Raw genomic sequence first — 19,605 nt, 5'->3', positions numbered from 1 at the left:
TGGAAGTATTAATTGGCTTAATGTGCTATAACAGTATTATGTTTTATTTTTAGTGGAGTTCTGCTTTAAGTAGAATTCTTACTTTAAGTTTTATCTGTTGTAAAATAATGTTTAATTTTGTTCTGCTAAAACACAGATGCCAATTTGAATCAGTGCCTCACTAAGATTAACAGAATGGATATTGTTCACCTTATGGAAACTTCTATGAATGAACCCATGAGATGCCATGCCAATCGTACTTATGCTGACATTGAGCAGACAATCACACTGGACCATAGTGAAGGCAAGTAGCCATACCAGGTTATCATGTAGAAACAAAAGGAGATGTATTCTTTAGTACATATTCTTTCACTAAGTAGAAGCTTGAATAATACCATTACATATATACATGTATGAATAATATTCTGGTCGTGTGGTGGTGGTGCTCAAGTGAGATGTAGCCATGTAAATAATAAAGATAAAGACCCAGGGATCACCCGTGGTATCCATCAAAAAAAAAAGAAAAGAGGCGAGAGAGCCCTTATCGCGTAGTATGTATGTAGAATTAATAATTACAATAATAGTAATTTGGGTAGAAGTAATCAAAATCATAATTTACATTTAGATGCACAACCTTCCTAGTATCCAAGTGGAGAATTTTCCTGCCTCCACGCGTTATAGGGCTGGTCACCCATCAGGGGGATATTTAGTTTGTTGTTTGGGAAGGAGAAAAAAAACATGTTTGATGTTCATATAATACAAAGACCCTGACCTGTTTCTAGACACACCACAATATACATTCCCACGGGTGCCTCTGTCGTTTGAACTGCCAACGGGTTTTTGTTCCTTCTCAAACAACAAGGTGAATAATATTCTATTTATATCAGATATTGACAGACTGAATGCTTTGCAGGATGTTAGTGAGTATATCAACATCAAGCCATTTTAAAACATCAAAATACCATACCGTCTAACAGACATATTCTTTAAAATAAACAACACAGTGCAACAACTAACTAGGTTTGATCTTTCTGTGATATGACTTCAGTTTATTGATTTCTGTTTGCTGTTTGTTAGTACAACTTTTGTAGGCATTAACATCCCAATATATCTGGACCTGCTCTTTGACTCAAAGTAGAACTATAGACAATGTTGGAGGGTTATAACCCCTGACAGTTTTGTTTTTTTCGTCTTCTATGCTCCATTGGGGATATTTATCTGTACTTTGTGTCCCATAGCCAAAACAGGAGGTGAAAGGAAATCCCTGCAAATTAAGGGATTACAGGTCACTCGAACTAGTGTCCATATTGGATGATTTTTCCTCTATTACTGTTCTGGGGACAACCCCAAATTTTGGATTTTCTCTTACTCTCACTTTAAATGACAATGGTAAACATGACCTTTGACTCCCCATACTTGTCGGAGTGGAAATGGGAGCTTAGGTGTACCTTTAAAGAGGATGAACAAGGAGGTTTTTAACATTCATATCTGATGACGATCACAGCCCTTAGATCCCCACAGATTGCCCTTATCCTAAGTAAAGAAGGGCCTCTTATTCTTTTTCAGAGGAGGTCTTTAACACTCATGCTCACACATGAGGGAGTCTCCCTAAAGGGGGCAGATGGTAGCAATAAAAACAGCTGTACTAATCCACCTCCACTCTGTCCAAAACTAAAAAAAAACGCCTTTAGTTATACTTTAAATTACAAACCCTCATGATGCAAAGTATTGTAAAATTATGGGAATGGTCCATGCTTGCCAACACTTGGTTTGGCAGAATGACCTTTAATAAAATGGATATTCAACCTCACATATTAGATCTGTTTTAGACCATCACTATTAAGGTTCCTAAATATTTATTTTACAAGTTAAAGTCAACTGTTCTTCACTACATATATGCAAAGACCCCACTGTACCTACACTACTTATAATATTAAGATTAAGATAAATAAAGGTAAGTCTCTCTCAATCCTGATGATAGCACATCAGCAATTCTGGCAAATGTTCCCATGAGAAGGGTGAAGCAAGTGTGTAGCCCTTGCCCTGTTATTACCAGTCCACAAGTCCTTCAACATTAGAGATGCTTGGGGAAGCACCCCCTAAAAAGGGAAGTAACCCCCAGTTACCGCAGTGCTCAGTGCTACTGGCAATAAAGGGTGCTGGTTGGGGGACTTACGGTATTTGACACATATCAGGAGAAACATAGTAGGTGGCCATCCTCCCTCTAAAATTACTTTTAGGTCTTTAGGTGGCCTAACCAGGTCACCAGGTCAACAAGTTAAAACAAACAAAAAAAATATAACTACACATATAATAATTAAACATTATTGTTCATAATTTAACTAATGTTTGCCTTCCAGGATTCACAAGGACATAAAATTACACTTAAATTAATAATAAATCTCCAGAACGATACATGCCTGCAATCTGCTTTATAATATTATGCTTTAGCTAACATCATTAAGTAATACTTAGTATACTAAGACTATTGATCAGACTTAATATGTCTTTATGTAGCTACATGATGTTTCAGATGCCTGCAGATATATGTCCCATCACTAAGACACCTATGTACTCATAATTTTCCTGTATTTTGTGTTTTATTTTGAATATACAGGGTTGGAATGAAACACCTGGGGTGTCAAAACAAGGAGCACGAGCTCCCTCTTTCCTTTCCTCATAACCTATATACATTAACTGCTTTCTAAATATGCCCTAAAGTTTTCAAATTTAGGTATCTGTTTGTTTTGTGTTTTTGCTTGAATGTATTAATTCTGTCTTATTTATCTTCTTAGGTTTTTCTGCTCTTCAGGATGAATTTTTCAGCCCACAGAAAAAGAATGTAATTGATCACTCTGTAGGCAAGGAGAGAGGTGAACACCCTCCTCTGGTGTCTGAGGAGGATGTTTCAATCAGTTATTCACCCTTGCATGAAAGTTCGGCAAGGCCTGAGGATGACACATCTGTTGTAGAGATGATCCGACAGCTGCAGAAAGAAAAAGTGGAAGCTGAGTTCTCCAGAGAGCCACAGAAATTATCAAGGGCCTTATCTTCTGAACATGAATATCTGTAAGATTTTGGCACTTATCATTTGGCAACAGTTGTTTTAAGTGAGCGATAAGTCAGTATTGCGTTAAGGACATGGGGCAAACTGAGAACTTCATCACAGGATGTAACCTGCATGAAGCAGGGTTTACAGCTTGTCTTATAGCTGTTCCTCTCTATTGAACCAGCCTTGTTCAGTAAGGAAATAGCTTATCTGGTCAGCTGACATTAGTACAATTATATGTTATTTCTGTGGGATACAGAATTTGGTACTTTTTTCAGCAATGCATTTTAGTTACAGCTGTGTGTATAGGAGGGCTTAGGGGCAGGGTAAAGGACTTAGAACTATGAGCAGTATACATTTGTGATACAGAATCTAATATAAATAAAACCCTTGGTGTAACATCACAGCTATGAATACAAAATGATAATTTAGAAACCCACCCCTAAAATACGGAAATACAGCCCCAAACTTGACCCTATTTAGTCACTATGCCTTGCTATTTGCTAATAAATTTACGCTTCTATATAAATAATTTGCTTTAAATTGTTTTCACTAAATAATTTTGCGTGAGGCAAGTGATTGTGAGCTGCTTGCAGTATGGCTGTATACAGGACCAACTTAACAAAAGTTGAGGTCCAAAGCGAGTATGGAATATAAGGTTCAAATCTCTGTAGGATACAGGCTTAAAAATCTGTTTGATACCCAAGACTAGCCTAACAAACTTAAAGGCCTAATAAAGGTTTGGCTGGGGTTCCAGTTTAATGATAAACTTTATGAAAATCTATCCAACGAGAACATACTCACCTTGGTGTCTCCCAACCTTAAAGTGGAAGAAAAAGCTTGTGTTCAGTTAACTCCCCACAATCAGTTAAACAGTCTAATTCCATTGTTATGTGTACAGTTTTTGAAAACATGCTTGCTTGTACCTTTTTTTTTTTCATTATAATGCAGTGCAGTCATGTGACTACAGTGCCTCTCTGTTCATACAGCAAGGGTGGCTGGTGGGCGTGTCTCGTTACTCCTGTTCCCCCTGTCAGAGCACTCTTTTGAAGGAGGGTGCTTGTGCATTCTCATTCATGAGTAAACATATGACATAATAGTTGAGGAAGGATGGGGGCAGGGCTGAGTGGGAACAGGCTGGGTGGGATGGGGGTGAGACCAGGTAGGCATGTGTGGAAAGGGCAGGGTTGAGTGGGGAAGTACCAGGAAGTGCCTGTGAGCAGCCACATTCAGCTGCACAGGCAAACTGTTGTCAGTGAAGCAGAGGAGAATTGCTGACTGTTGTTTCTAATCAACATTTAGAAATTCCAATAATGCATAATATAAACGTTTTATATTTTCAACATATTCCACTTTAAATTCTTGCTTAAATGTTCTGGTTTAAGTATCTTATAGGACAGTGATGGCGAACCTTGGCACCCCAGATGTTTTGGAACTACATTTCCCATCATTCTCACCTACACTGCAGAGTGCATGAGCATCATGGGAAATGTAGTTCCAAAACATCTGGGGTGCCAAGGTTTGCCTTCACTGTTATAGGATCTGTAACCTAAGTCCTTATCTCCCTGGATGATTTCCCCTGAATTTTAATGTGTAGCTCTAACATAGACTGAGGAGGTTGCTCAACTCAACTCAACTCAACTCAATAGGTTGCTCAACTGGGGATTTCCAAGAATTTTTTAATTTGGACAATGTAGTTACTTTAATTTACACACAGCCTTTAAACAACCTACATTTGCAAGGAATTGCCTTCCAAGGCTTCTGCTTATGACTATACTGTACCACCAATGTATAATGGTTCACTAAGGGGTTTATTTACTTAAGCTAGAAAGTGCAAAACTAGCTAAAAGGGGGGGGGGGATATATGCGTCTTCATCCCTGAATCAGTATACAAATAAAAAAGTTTGGGACTTTATATGAGGCATGTAATAGGCTTGCAATAGCGAGAATATAAACAATATACAGAAGCTAAAAATGCAAGTAAATCAGAAACACAGAATGCAGAGATCATTAAATGGAGCTACACATAGGGGTTTATTTACTAAATCTAGAGAGTGCAAAATGTGTCACACTTCTGCAGAGAAACCAATCAGCTTCCAGGTTGTATTGCCAAAACTTAATTTAACAAGCTGATTGGTTTCTCTGCAGAAGTCCGACAAATTTTGCACTTTACAAATAAAAAAAGGTTGGGACTTTATGTATATGAGGCATGTACAGTATGGCTAAAGTAGACGTTCATTGTAAAAAGTATATGTTTATTGTCTGAACAGTAAATTACATAACATAGTAATATATATATACATATATAAATTAATAAATCATACAGATAATGTATAGCAGGTCATAAATATGAAAGAAGTCATAGCCATGTTTATGGCCTGCTATATATTATCTGTATGATTTATACATTTTTATATGTATGTATATTACTATGTTATGTCATTTATTGTTCAGACAATAAACATATACTTTTTACAATGGACGTCTACTTTAGCCATACTGTACATGCCTCATATACATAAAGTCCCAACCTTTTTTATTTGTAAAGTGCAAAATTTGTCGGACTTCTGCAGAGAAACCAATCAGCTTGTTAAATTACGTTTTGGCAATACAACCTGGAAGCTGATTGGTTTCTCTGCAGAAGTGTGACACATTTTGCACTCTCTAGATTTAGTAAATAAACCCCTATGTGTAGCTCCTTTTAATGATCTCTGCATTCTGTGTTTCTGATTTTCTTGCATTTTTAGCTTCTGTATATTGTTTATATTCTCGCTATTGCAAGTAAATGATTTAGTTGTATGCTAGCGTGGGGAAAAAAATATATAGGTAATTATTTGACTTCTTTCTGCAGCGTTACATCTCCTGATTTCGATAAAAGTTTACCAGAGGCAACAGATGACTCTCTCCACGTCAAGGAAGTCCCCCATTCCCCTCATAGTTCTTCAGAAGAGTTTGGTAGACCTGGCCTGGAGACGCCTATGTCTGATCAGCATAATAATTCCCCCATTGTGCAGGAGCCAGATGAATTGTCAGAACAGGAAGACTGTGCTGCCAGCAGTGACCTATTTATAGTGGAGTCATCAGATGAGCAGGCAGGAAAAAATGAAAAAATCTCTCAATACAAGTCATTAGATTCATTTGAAAAGGTAAGGCTACAATGATATTCATAAAGGTTGACATGTTTGTTTTTGTTTTTTGTTTTTCATTGTATTAGTAATAGGAACACAGCCTCTGCTAAAAAGTGCCCATCTACAAATGTCTGATAGCACATTATTCTCCCATGTGTTTGAAGATACATGATTACATAATAATTATTTTCTACAGAGAGGGGTTAATTTATCTTTCAGCGTTTTTGAGATATTATATAAAGTTGTTTTAAAGACATAATATGCCTATCTTGGCCTTAATGGAATCCCCCATAAAACATGATTGGATACATACAGTATATCCTGGTTTTGTGTGTGTGCTGGGGCAGGGGGATATTTCCATTTAGCTGTACTAAAGGTAAACTAATTCTGTTGTACAAATTTATTACGCAACATTTACAATACATGCAGGCTGAAGACTAAATCATTAATGCATTGTGCCAAACATACATTACATACCTTAGCTAATTGTTTTTCTCAAATGAGAGTAACAATAAAATTCAACCATGTCACTACTAGTGTTGAGCAGAATACGCCATATTCGATTTCGCGATATATCTCGAATATATAGTCGAATATTCGAGATATATTCGCTAAATTTGAATATTCGTGATATTTTATCGAAATGAAATGATTGCGAATTTTCGCTATTGCGAATGCAAAAATAATTGCGAATTTTCGATAACTGCGGTAGGAGCACTCTGATTGGCTCAGAATATTCGTGATATTTTATCGAAATTTCGCAAAATGCGAATGCGATATTGATGGCGAAATTTCGACAACAGCGCTAGGAGCACTCTGATTGGCTCAGAATATTTGTGATATTTTATCGAAATTTCGCAAAATGCGATATTGATGGCGAAATTTCGACAACAGCGCTAGGAGCACTCTGATTGGCTCAGAATATTCGTGATATTTTACAATACAAAATAATTGCGAATATTCGGCAAATGCGGAAGGAGCACTCTGATTGGCTCAGAATATTCTTGATATTTTACAATACAAAATAATTGTGAATATTCGGCAAATGCGGAAGGAGCACTCTGATTGGCTCAGAATATTCTTGATGTTTTACAATACAAAATTATTGCGAATATTCGGCAAATGTGGAAGGAGCACTCTGATTGGCTCAGAATATTCTTGATATTTTACAATACAAAATAATTGCGAATATTCGGCAAATGCGGAAGGAGCACTCTGATTGGCTCAGAATATTCTTGATATTTTACAATACAAAATAATTGCGAATATTCGGCAAATGCGGAAGGAGCACTCTGATTGGCTCAGAATATTCGTGATATTTTACAATAGAAAATAAAAAGTGTTTTGCATTGGTGGTGATTCTTTACTCTATCCATCTGTCACAGCCGTTTGTCAATCAAACACCTTGAAGATTGAACACGTTCATGCTGCATGCTTTGGACTTTTTTTCACTTCACATATCAAAGACATTTTTATGAAAGATTATTTTTCTATTATTGGGACTATATTTCTTTATATATTTGTTTCACTGTGTATTTCACAAGTTATTTGCGCTTGCTTATTTTATAATTTGCCCACATGTCTTGTCACTAGACATATTTTTTATTCTTGTAGAGCGACTCCATTTTCTGTCTTGTATTAATTTATTTTGTATAACATTTTTGAGTTGCTGCTGTATTCTCCCCTTTTTTTAAGGTATGCGCAATTTTTTCCTTCTTACAAAAAAAAATAATATCAAACATACAAATATTCATAACAGAAACATACACAAAGCCCCCCCCCCCCTTTGCATCAGAGACAATCAGAGTTCTCCTACCACAGTTATCGAAAATTCGCAATCATTTTCGCATTCGCATTAGCGAAAATTCGCAATTTTTTTTTTTTATATTCGGCAACATAAAAGGATCGCCTCAGCTTAGCTACTCGGCCCAGGGTCTCTAATCATACCAGCAATGCTTTTAGACGTCGATAGGATGTGATCTGTTTTAAAAATAAAATTGAAAAAATGCGAATATTCGGAATTGCGAATATTCGGAATTGCGAATATTCACCGCGAAATTCGAAATATATCGCGAATACTCGAATATGCCATATTCGAGCCGAATATTCGCAATACGAATATTCGTGAGCAACACTAGTCACTACGACACTTTGTAGACAAAATAATTATGCTTTTAGGACAAAACACAGTAAGTAAAGTGGAACGCCAGACAAATGGCTAAATACATGGATGAAACACATTAACGTTTTCTAATTTATTTAATTTTGGCGAGTTATTCTTATGATACATACATTCCTTCTAGTCAGGAGTCCTCTGCTCCTTCTTGGCTTACCTTTACCATTGTTCTGTATTTCTGACCAGGCAGAGATGATGATGCTGATTCACTGCTGCATAAGGCTGTGGCTCAGTGATCACATAGCAGACTGAATTGCTGAACCAGTAAGATTAGTTTATTTATAAGGAACTGCATATGGCACCCATCTGGCTGTCCATGTGTGTAAATAGCTCTACAGAATTAGAAATTCTGTGGGAGAGAAAACAGTAAAAGATGACTTGAGCTGTGTAAGCTGTGTGCTGTGCCCCAAAGTTGAGGGAACATAACTAGTCACCAGTATTACCCCTGGCCTCCGAGCAGCTGATCTTTCCATAATACTGACATGGCATGCCATAATACTGAAATGGCAGCAGTAGGAGGTTGTTGGAAGCAATGATCCACAGAATGATTGAATTGGAATGACGGAGATCCTTCCACAACAGCTCCCTCTTCAGGAAGGAGAACAGTGAGCAGCACATCATTGACGACACCCAATCTCAATCCAATACTTGTGAAACTAGCAAAGGAAGCAGTGTTTTAGATCAAGCATGTCAAAAAGAAATTATTCAGTGGGGGCAAACAAAGTGAAATAAATCTTTAGGGGGCTACGTTATGTATACAGAGGACTGCAACTAATTTGTTTATGAAAAATATTATATTGCTTTGATAATGAACATTATTATAATAGCTACAGCTTACAATGTTTATCCTTAAGAAAGGATCCATAGAATTTGTCCGGAAGCATTGAGCTGTAAAATGATATAATGAAGCTTTGTCAACTGGAGAACAGATGATTCACCTTAAATCTTAAGAGCCCCCCAATAAGGGACAAATGGGCCACATATGACTATAAAAGCTTCAGTTTGACATGCCTGCCTTAGAGGATCTCACACAGCAGATATGCAGTCATCAGGACACAGGAAAGGCACTGCTGTTTTTTTTAGAGGAATTAAAGGCAACAAGGTTAGTCTTTCATGGTATTGCTTAGGCACAATTAATATTTCTAGATGTTTCCTATAAGATCACCAATCATCACATTTTGAGTTTAGATCAACTTTAACATACAGTATCTATTAATTTATTAACATATTTATTAATATGTGAATAAAGCTATTTCTCTGGAGTTTTTCTTGGTTTTCAGTCTGATGTGCATTTATAAATGACAAGCAATAGCATTTGCTATTACATTTATGTATTGTTGCAGACATAATGAAGTTTTTAGGTTGCAGCTCACCTGCATAATATGCCAGCTTTAGCAGGTTCACAGAGATACCTCTGTGATGGTGGAAGAATGTAGGATATGTGTTAGGACAGCTTTGGAACTTGAGCAAATCCATGCATATTTAACTGTGTACACACTTCAGACGCATATCTTATCTTGGTAGAACAGTAATGAGCGGTCAGCCAGGACATATTTTCAGAAGTTGCAGATCACCTATATGCGCTTTTCCCCATCCAACTGTATTTAGGAGATGTTGTCCTGTCTATGTCATGTCTGTGTGAACCATTCCTCTTTTGGGCTTATTTCTACCAGATGTAGTGACCTGCAGTATATTCATATAAAATGTTATATATGTTTCAAAAACTAAACTCACAGAAACACATGTTCAGATGGGGTTGCACCCCCCAGCAATTGCAGCAAAATTTTCCTAATCTGTCTACCTTTTTTGTCTACATTACGCAAAAACAATCTGTTTAAGAAGCACTATAAAGCAAACAGCATTCTTATGACATTTGTTTGCCATAGCAAATGTTATTTATATGTAAGAGAGACTTTTGCAAAGTTCAGAATGCTTACTGATAGCTAAAGCAGAACTCGATCCAAAGTGGATTTTACTGTTCTGACAGGGTTTTATCCCCAGCTGCTTCTTATCATCTGTAATCCCAGCAGAGAGCTGTCCTCCACGTTTCTGTCCTACTGTGACAGCCAGGACTTATTCTGAGAGCTACATTTTTTGGTTGCTCCCTGTTAAAGAGCATTATTTATACATTTCCATTAGGGAATCATGACACCACAATGCAAGAAAGTTTTCAGTAAAGTTTAGCTGTAAAGTTCTTAGGGAACTTGGTGGAAGTCGCCCCCATGCCAACCCCCACCAATAGTGTAAAAATCCATCAAGGGTAGAGTTCTGTTTTAAAGTGAAAAATGTACATGGGATCTCATTTATAAAACTGGAGGAAAGGAAAAGTATAGCTAAAGTTAATATCAATTTAAAGTACTGCATTTATTTACCTCACAGCACTTGAATTAAGAGCTGGACATGATTGCCACTTGTTATTTCAATTGCTGTGGGTAGCGCTTCCACTTTACTTTCCTGCAGTTTGTATACAGGAGAGCCACAGGTTTTTAAGGCAATCATAAATCTAGAATAGTAAATAGAGTACCACTTCCATACCTTCACCAGGATCTAGCAGAGGAGTTAGGTGAGCTAGAGACCAACTCAGATGAGGACGAGATGGTAACTACCAGAGTCGTTCGCCGACGTGTCATTATTCAGGTACTAAGTGTTTAACTTCTGCACGTCCTGGTGCCAGACCCGGTAGTGTCCTGGTCACACTTGCAGAGAGCTACCTTAAGTAATTACCTATTAAATAACATGGCTGTTTGCATGTTTTCCTAACTAATGCATGTCCAATCTGTTTGAGTACTTAGCACCGGGCATCGGTACCAGTAGGAAAAATAGATTATTATCTTTCTCACCTCACCTTCCAAAGTGCAGACAAGAGACCAAGTAGTTCATTAACTATAGATGGTACTGTACTGCACTTTGACTAAAGGTCCCTTGCATGCAATTAACACTTTTTTGTTGCAGATTTGCTGTCAGAGTTTTGTTGTTAGTTATTCTATATAATTTTCCTACCATGCCCATATTATGATGATGCAATTTAGTTGAATGACCAAGGATTTTGGTAAAGGCTATCTTTTCTGTATTAGGCCGACGATATGCCTGACATCCTCCCAGAGACTGTGACTGAAGAGCAGTATACAGATGAGCATGGCCACATTGTGGTGAAAAAGGTAGGACGGCCTTTATTATTTGAGTATTTTAATAGAAAATGAAACATATCCACCTAAGCAACCTTGATTTTAGTATGTGAGAAATTCAGTATATTCACCACAAGGATAAGTTCGCTGATCAATGTCAGGGTGCAGGATAACAAGGTCTACATACAGAGAAAGAGCTTCGTAATAATTTTCCTTATATGGCACCTAGAAAACATTATAACCTGATTTACATTCTTGTTAAAGCCCCAATGAACTTAGTTTGGATCTGCTAAATACATTGCAGGTACATCAAACAAAAAGTGATCAGTATCTTAGTTCAGTTCATTCTCTTTCTAATGCAGTTTTAGCCTTAGTAGAAATTGTAATGCTACAGAGTTAGACTCATGCTCTCTGTTGGGAAGCAGTGCTCTCTCTGCAGAGGCCTATTACACCCCTACTGTGTAAGTACTTAGCTTTGCAATCAGCAAAGCTCCTTGTTACTGGTTGGAGAGCTACAGCAGAGGGCATGTCAGACAACCTCAGAGAGGCTACTGCTTTCTTTCAAAAGGCAAAGGTGGCAGGGGAACAGACTCTTCTAATTAGGCTGTGATAGTCTTAGAAAGAAATCAAACTGTAAGGTCCTGTGCACATTTTGACATATTTAAAGTCTTCTAGCTTACAAATTCGGATGCTTTTCCACATCCAAGGAACTGTAATTGCCGCACATAGTTACCTATACAAGGTAATGTCTTTACGCAGCCAACTCTGCATCAGTGTTTACCCACGCATGCACATATGGCATATCTGCCATGTTCTAGAAAATATGCCATACGCACATGCATGATAAATGCTGATGCAAAAGCCCTCGTAATTTCCAAGCGTACAGCCGTGTATAACCATTCACTTGTATAGGAGAATTTACATGATGCCTGTGGCTCTCCAGGTGCAGTAAAGCGCAGGAAATTTGGTGCTAGAAGACTTTTGCTCTGTGTTCATGAGGCTTACGACATTCAGCACCTTTTGTTTTGATGCACCTCAAATGTATTTAGCTGATATAAACAGAGTTCAATGGGTGAAATTTCAATTCACCAACTTCTGTGTAGGCTTTTATGTTATGTAATAAAGAACACAAAGGCAAAGCTGGTCATATGCATATATGTGGCAGCATGGAGAGGGCCTTATGCTATGCTGCCACATATATGTGTACCTGTGTTTGTGCTGGGAGCACAGAAACTAGGTTGTCTCTGACAACTCCTAGTCTCGGCATGAGTTAGTAAGATGGGCTCCTGATCACTTCTTGTGTTAGTGTCTATGTGATTTATCGCACTATAGTTTCTGGCCCAAACAACAAAGAATGAACACGTATACCCATGTATGTCAGGAGTAGGAGAATTTATTTTGGATTGTTATTTTGATAAGGGGTCAGGAAAATGGCAAGATAGAAGCTAAATTAAAAAAAATATATATTTTTTTTACTATTTTGAGCAATGTTTTCTTTGATAATAAGAAAAAAAATTGGATATAATTACCAACCTTTACTCCAAAATAAAAGCCCAAATTGTCAGAGAAAAAATAAGGTATAATTCACCTGGATGTAAATATTCACTGTGCAAATGCAGCCGGTACAAATATTCACTGTAATTTGCCCAATATGTTTATTTCTAAAATTATTAGCACCCTTCTCTAGTGCAGTATTTTATTAATTGAAGGTATTTCAGGAAAATAATACATCATGACACTAGAAGGAGCTGAAGATACCAGGAAATAAACAATGATTTCCTTGCTGTAGCTGCAATGATATATACAACTTTACTAACACATGCTAAAGTTGCAAAACTAGTCTTAGGTGTTAAGGCTTGTTTTAACTAGGTTAATAAAGTGTTTAATAAACCCTTCATGAAAAAACAAAAGAATAAATGTAGCCGCATGCCGTGTATCTACAGTGGATGTAAAAAGTCTACACAACCCTGTTTAAATGTCAGATTTCTGTGATGTAAAAAAATGAGACAAAGATAAATAATTTCAGAACTTTTTCAACCCATAATGTGATCTAAAAAAAGTAATCTTTTAGGTGGAGGGAAGTAAAAATAAAATAATATGGTTGCATAAGTGTGCCTTGACTTGACTTGACTTGAATATTTGCCCACTCTTCTTTGCTAAAACACTCCAAATCTCCAAAGATTGCGATGGCATCTCCTGTGCACAGCCCTACAGGTTAGATCACCCTACAGGTTTTCAATCGGATTCAGGTCTTGGCTCAGGCTGGGCCATTCCAAAACTTTAATCTTCTTCTGGTGAAGCCATTCCTTTGTTGATTTGGATGTATGCTTTGGGTCCTTGTCATTCTAAAAGATGAAGCTCCTCTTCATGTTCAGCTTTCTAGCAGAAGCCTGAAGGTTTTGTGCAAACAATGACTTGTATTTGGAACTGTTCATATTTCCCTCTACCTTGACTAAGGCCCCTGTTTCAGCTATAGAAAAACAACCCCAAAGCATGATGCTGCCACCACCATGCTTCACTGTGTGTATGGTGTTCTTTTGGTGATGTATAATGTTGTTTTTGTGCCAAACATATCTTTTGGAAATATAGCCAAAAAGTTCAATCTTGGTTTCATCAGACCATAACACATTTTCCCTCATGGGGAGAAGGGTGACCGCTCCGATAGACCAAAAGAAATCTCTCACCAAATCCAAAACCCTGGGTGCTGGCAATGCAATAGCATGCAAAATTTGTTGAAGAAGATGAGGACAGCCGCACTCCAAAAAAGCGTTTCTTTTTAATAAAATAAGTCACAAAACTGACATGTCACAGCAAAAATCAGAAAGACACAGCTGACGTGTTTCACACTGTCATACAGTGCTTAATCATAGCTCATGGAGTGCGGCTGTCCTCATCTTCTTAAAAAAATTTTACATTTTCCCTCATGCTTTTGGGAGATGTGTTTTTGCAAAATTTAGCCAGGTTTGGATGTTTTTCTTCGTAAGAAAAGGCTTCCGTCTTGCCTCTCTACCCCATAGCCCAGACATATGAAGAATACAGGCGATTGTTGTCACATGTACCACACAGCCAGTACTTGCCAGATATTCCTGCAGCTCCTTTAATGTTGCTGTAGGCCTCTTGGCAGCCTCCCTGGACAATTTTCTTCTTGTCTTTTCGTCAATTTTGGAGGGATGTCCAGTTCTTGGTAATGTCACTGTTGTGCCATATTTCTCCAGTTGATGATGACTGTCTTCACTGTGTTCCTTGGTATATCTAATGCCTTGGAAATTCTTTTGTACCCTTCTCCTGACTGATACCTTTTAACAATGAGATCCCTCTGATGCTTTGGAAGCTCTCTGTGGACCATGGCTTCTTCTGTAGGATGTGACTAAGAAAATGTCAGGAAATACCTACTAGAACAGCTGAACTTTATTTGGGGTTAATCAGAGGCACTTTAACTACTTGCCGACCTGCCGGCGTCATTCTATGGCAGCAGGTTGGCTCTCCTGCGCGAGAGCCCGTAGCTCTACGTCGGCTCTTTCGCAGGCCACTAGGGGCGAGCGCCCCCCCGCTCGCTCCCGTGCGCGTGTCCGGCGGGCGCGATCGCCGCCGGGCACACGCAATCGCTCATAACAGAGCGGGGACCGGGACACACAGCTCCCGATCCTGTCAGGGGGGGAAATGCTAATCCTTTGTTCATACAATGTATGAACAGAAGATCAGTGATTTCCCCTAGTGAGGCCACCCCCCTACAGTTAGAACACACCCAGGGACATACTTAACCCCTTCCCCACCCCCTAGTGTTAACCCCTTCACTGCCAGTGGCATTTTTATAGTAATCCAATGCATTTTTAGAGCACTGATCGCTATAAAAATGCCAATGGTCCCAAAAATGTGTCAAAAGTGTCCGAAAGTGTCCACCATAATGTCGCAGTACCGAAAAAATCGCTGATCGCCCGCCATTACTAGTAAAAAAAAAATATTAATAAAAATACCCCCTATTTAGTAAACGCTATAACTTTTGCGCAAACCAATCAATTAACGCTTATTGCGATTTTTTTTTACGAAAAATATGTAGAAGAATACGTATCAGCCTTAACTGAGGAAAAACATTTTTTTTATATATTTTTGGGGGATATTTATTATAGCAAAAAGTAAAAAATATTATTTTTTTTCAAAATTGTCGCTCTATTTTTGTTTATAGCGCAAAAACTAAAAAACGAAAACCACCAAAAGAAAGCTCTATTTGTGGGAAAAAAAGGACGCCAATTTTGTTTGGGAGCCACGTCGCACGACCACGCAATTGTCAGTTAAAGCGACGCAGTGCCGAATCGCAAAAAGTACTCTGGTCTTTGACCAGCAATATGGTCCGGGGGTTAAGTGGTTAAATGATTGAAGGTGTGTACTGACTCCTATTTACCATGAGTTTGAATGTGTTTGCCTAATTCAGAACACAGCTGCATCCCCCGTTATAAGAGGGTTTGCACACTTACGCAACCACATTATTTTAGTTTTACCCCCCACCCCCTATAAGATTTCAAATTGATTTTCAATTGAGTTGTACAGTTTATAGGTCACATTAACCACTTCCCGCCCAGTCAATGTACAATTGACATCCGGGAAGTGGTTGTGAAATCCTGACTGGACGTCTATTGAGGATTTCATGCCGGCGATCGGTGATGCGGGGTGTCAGTCTGACACCCTGCATCTCCGATCTCGGTAAAGAGCCTCCTGCCCAGTGCCGCCTATGAGTGCCCATCAGTGCCGCCTATGAGTGCCCATCAGTGCTGCCTATGAGTGCCCATCAGTGCTGCCTATGAATGCACATCAGTGAAGCATACCAGTGCCGCCTATCAGTACCCATCAGTGCTGCCTATCAGTGCCCATCAGTGCCACCTCATCGGTGCCCATCAGTGCCACCTCATCGGTGCCCATCAGTGCATTTACAAAAAAAATGTACAGAAAAAAATAAAAACATAATTTTTTTCAAAAATTTTGGTCGTTTTTTTAGTTGTTGCGCAAAAAATAAAAATCGCAGAGGTGATCAAATACCACCAAAAGAAAGCTCTATTTGTGGGAACAAAATGATAAAAATGATAAAAATTTCATTTGGGTACAGTGTAGCATGACCGCGCAATTGTCATTTAAATGCTGAAAGCTGAAATTGGCTTTGGCCGGAAGGTGTGTAAGTGCCTGGTATGGAAGTGGTTAAAGGTGGAAATTATTTATATTTGTCAATTTTTTTTTTACATCACAGAAACCTGACATTTTAACAGGGGTGTGTAGATTTTTTATATACACTGTACATGTTTACTTTATCCCTATTGTGTGCAATCTTTAAAGGATGATCAGCCTTGCTCTCCTGCTGTGTGGAGTTTTTGCCTATAGGGTGTCTTCTTTGTCTTCCTGTAGCCACCCTGATGTGTGTTCTCCTGGCCCAGATTGAACCTACATATGCTGCTACTCCGGAGACACATGCACTGTAGGGGCCACTAGCACTCTGGTGCTGTTTGGCCAATAGATGCGTAGCACAGGCTGCTACCCGTGCTGTGCGCTGATGCTGTGTTTGGCTGACACATGAGCAGTATGGGTGCTGTGTTTGGCTAAGGGCTGGGAAACACACAAAGAATCATGGGATATATAGTACAGAAGATTTAGATCTCTGCTGTGCTCAGGTTATGCTCCTTGACCAAAAGTATAGGGAAGCACTTATCGGAACTCAATGCAACTAAAAAGTAAGAATGTTGGGCACAGCAAAGAAATGAAAACTATACTGTATACTTGCTGTTAGAGCTTAATGCAAAGAACAATATAACAATGAGGGTTTAATACTACTTTACAGTGTTAAGGAATACTCTAATATCATCTTCCACCAAATCTGTAATTATTATAGTACTATCAGGCCCCGTACACACGACCAGTTTCCTCGGCAGAATTCAGCTTCCGACCGAGTTTCTGGCTGAACTCTGCCGAGAAACCCGGCCGTGTGTACAATTTCGCCGAGGAAGCCGACGAGGAGCTCGACGAGGAAATAGAGAACATGTTCTCTATTTCCTCGTTGTTCTATGGGAGCTCTCGGCCCGCCGAGCTCCTTGGCGGCTTCAGGGCTGAACTGGCCGAGGAACTCGATGTGTTTGGCACGTCGAGTTCCTCGGCCGTGTGTACGGGGCCTCACACTTGATTGAATGCAGGCTTAACACTAGTTTATCTATTGCAAAGATAAAAGTTTTTATGAATGACTTACCATTAAATTAGTTTTTTCTACTCTAAGTAAAATAAACCTGTGCTAAAAAAATATGGATGCCCCTATTGCTGACCTTTGGAAAATCCTAGTTTCCTGGTTGTCTCGTGCTTCAATTCTCTGAGACACTGACCTGGAATAAATATACACATCGGAAAGTCAAAATTAAGTCAGAACTCCTTATCTGCATACTTGTTCTGAGTCAGTCATTGGAAGGCCCTGGAGGCACTAGATCCATTTTCTACATTATAACTTGAGCAAAAATGCATATGTTTAACTTTTCTCAACTGCAAAACATGGTTCATTTTTTACCTGTGCAGGTGACTCGGAAAATTATTAGAAGATTTGTTTTACCTGATGGCACAGAGAAAGAAGAAGTGGTGGCACAGGGGGCAGCTCATGAGCCAGTGACATTTGAAGAAGGAGATTCTGTCTCAAAGGTTGTTAAACGAACTGTACTCAAGAGTGACAGTGAACATTCTCAGGTAAGTCCAGAAAAATACAGTGTTAACAAGACTACAGAATTCCATGTTTCATTAAAGGTATGCTTTACATTTCATTAGTGATAATTAATAAAACATTACATGATTTCTTATAAAAGGTCACTTGATCAGCTCAGTTATTTGCTGCTATACATCTTTCAGCAGCTAACAATGCATTAACATATAGACATCAGAGAACTGCTATTTAACAAGCAATAGTTTTATGTTGCTTTACTTAAAAACACCTAAAATATCCCTACAAATTATATGTCAATACATAGTACATTTTTCCTAAGGTACAATATGCAGTATATGTTACAAAATTAAAGATATATCTAAAGCCCAACTCTGGGCTCCCATCTCTTGATTCCCAGTGCTCTCTCCCCCCCGGAAGGCCCCTGCTGTATTTTTTTCTCTTTGTTACCTATTCCAAAAATCATACAAAGGGTCCTATTAAGACGTGTACACATGATCGGGTTTGTCCGATGAAAACAGGCTGATGGACTTTTTTCATCGGACAAACTGATTGTGTGTGGGCCCCATCAGTCTTTCCATCGGTGAAAAAAAATAGAACATGTTTTAAATTTTTCCTATGGTTAAAAAAAACGATAGAAAAATACGATCGTCTGTGTGGAACTCCATCGGAGAAAAATCCATGCATGCTCAGAATCAAGTCGACGCATGCTCGGAAGGATTGAACTTCATTTTGCAGCTGCAGGCATCATCCCGGGATTACCCCCAAATCAGTTTACGCTTGGCTGGAAGGAGTTAAAGTGGTTGTAAATCCATGGGGACAAAAAAAAGAAAACAGCAACACAAAGGCATGAGCTAGTATGCATAGCATTGCCCGGGAGCCACACTAGCTGAAAAAATGGCACCTACAAGCCGTCTCAGTGCGGATGTGACAATGACGTCGACACATGAGTATACAGTAAAAAATCTCCTAAACTATGCAAGTTTAGGAGAAATTAACGGTAGCTACGGGTAAGCTTTATTACAAGCTTACCTGTAGGCAAAAGTGGTTGTAAAGGGTTTACAACCACTTTAAGCAGTTAGTTCAGCTATGAAACCGTTGAAATAGAATACCAAAAGCAGATAAAGGTCAAGTGGTCCTACTAGTGTGCCTATTTTTTATTTATTATTTATTTTTTTGAGTAAGAGTACATCTGTGCTTACTCAACCATCTTTAATTGTGCTACTGTTGATTTTGTCACTACATTTTCTGGTAGTTCATACCATATGTTTGTTAATGCAGAAAACAAATCCTAAGGACCTAAATACACACTTTGAGGAAGTATACAACTTGAAAAAAGTGCAATATGAATCAAAATCAAAATAATCTCTTTGCACGTGTTTTATTGAAGTAATGCATTACATTCTTTTGCTGCCTGCTTCTGCTTTGATCAAAGGAGGAGAGCTGGACTCTATGTTTCTGTAGTGGCAATG

At 38.5% G+C, this 19,605-nt stretch overlaps 1 protein-coding gene across 32 annotated transcripts in view; it reads left to right on the top strand.

Annotated features, from left to right (window-relative positions):
* ANK2 (ankyrin 2) overlaps positions 1–19,605 on the top strand; it is a 711,894-nt gene that overhangs the window by 678,464 nt on the left and 13,825 nt on the right. For 31 of the 32 annotated variants that reach the window (XM_040328781.1, XM_040328751.1, XM_040328698.1 and 28 more), the window contains 6 exons: positions 137–283; positions 2,775–3,048; positions 5,880–6,174; positions 10,877–10,969; positions 11,407–11,490; positions 17,998–18,162. In XM_040328781.1, coding sequence (XP_040184715.1) covers positions 137–283; positions 2,775–3,048; positions 5,880–6,174; positions 10,877–10,969; positions 11,407–11,490; positions 17,998–18,162 — 1,058 coding nt within the window. The remainder of the gene's footprint in view (positions 1–136; positions 284–2,774; positions 3,049–5,879; positions 6,175–10,876; positions 10,970–11,406; positions 11,491–17,997; positions 18,163–19,605) is intronic. The other variant, XM_040328795.1, reaches the window with a different exon arrangement.

Source organism: Rana temporaria, chromosome 1 (genome assembly GCF_905171775.1).
Source record: "Rana temporaria chromosome 1, aRanTem1.1, whole genome shotgun sequence".
NCBI lineage: Eukaryota > Metazoa > Chordata > Amphibia > Anura > Ranidae > Rana > Rana temporaria.
The sequence above is the reverse complement of the archived record's forward strand: the minus strand, read 5'-3'. Positions and strand labels throughout refer to the sequence as shown.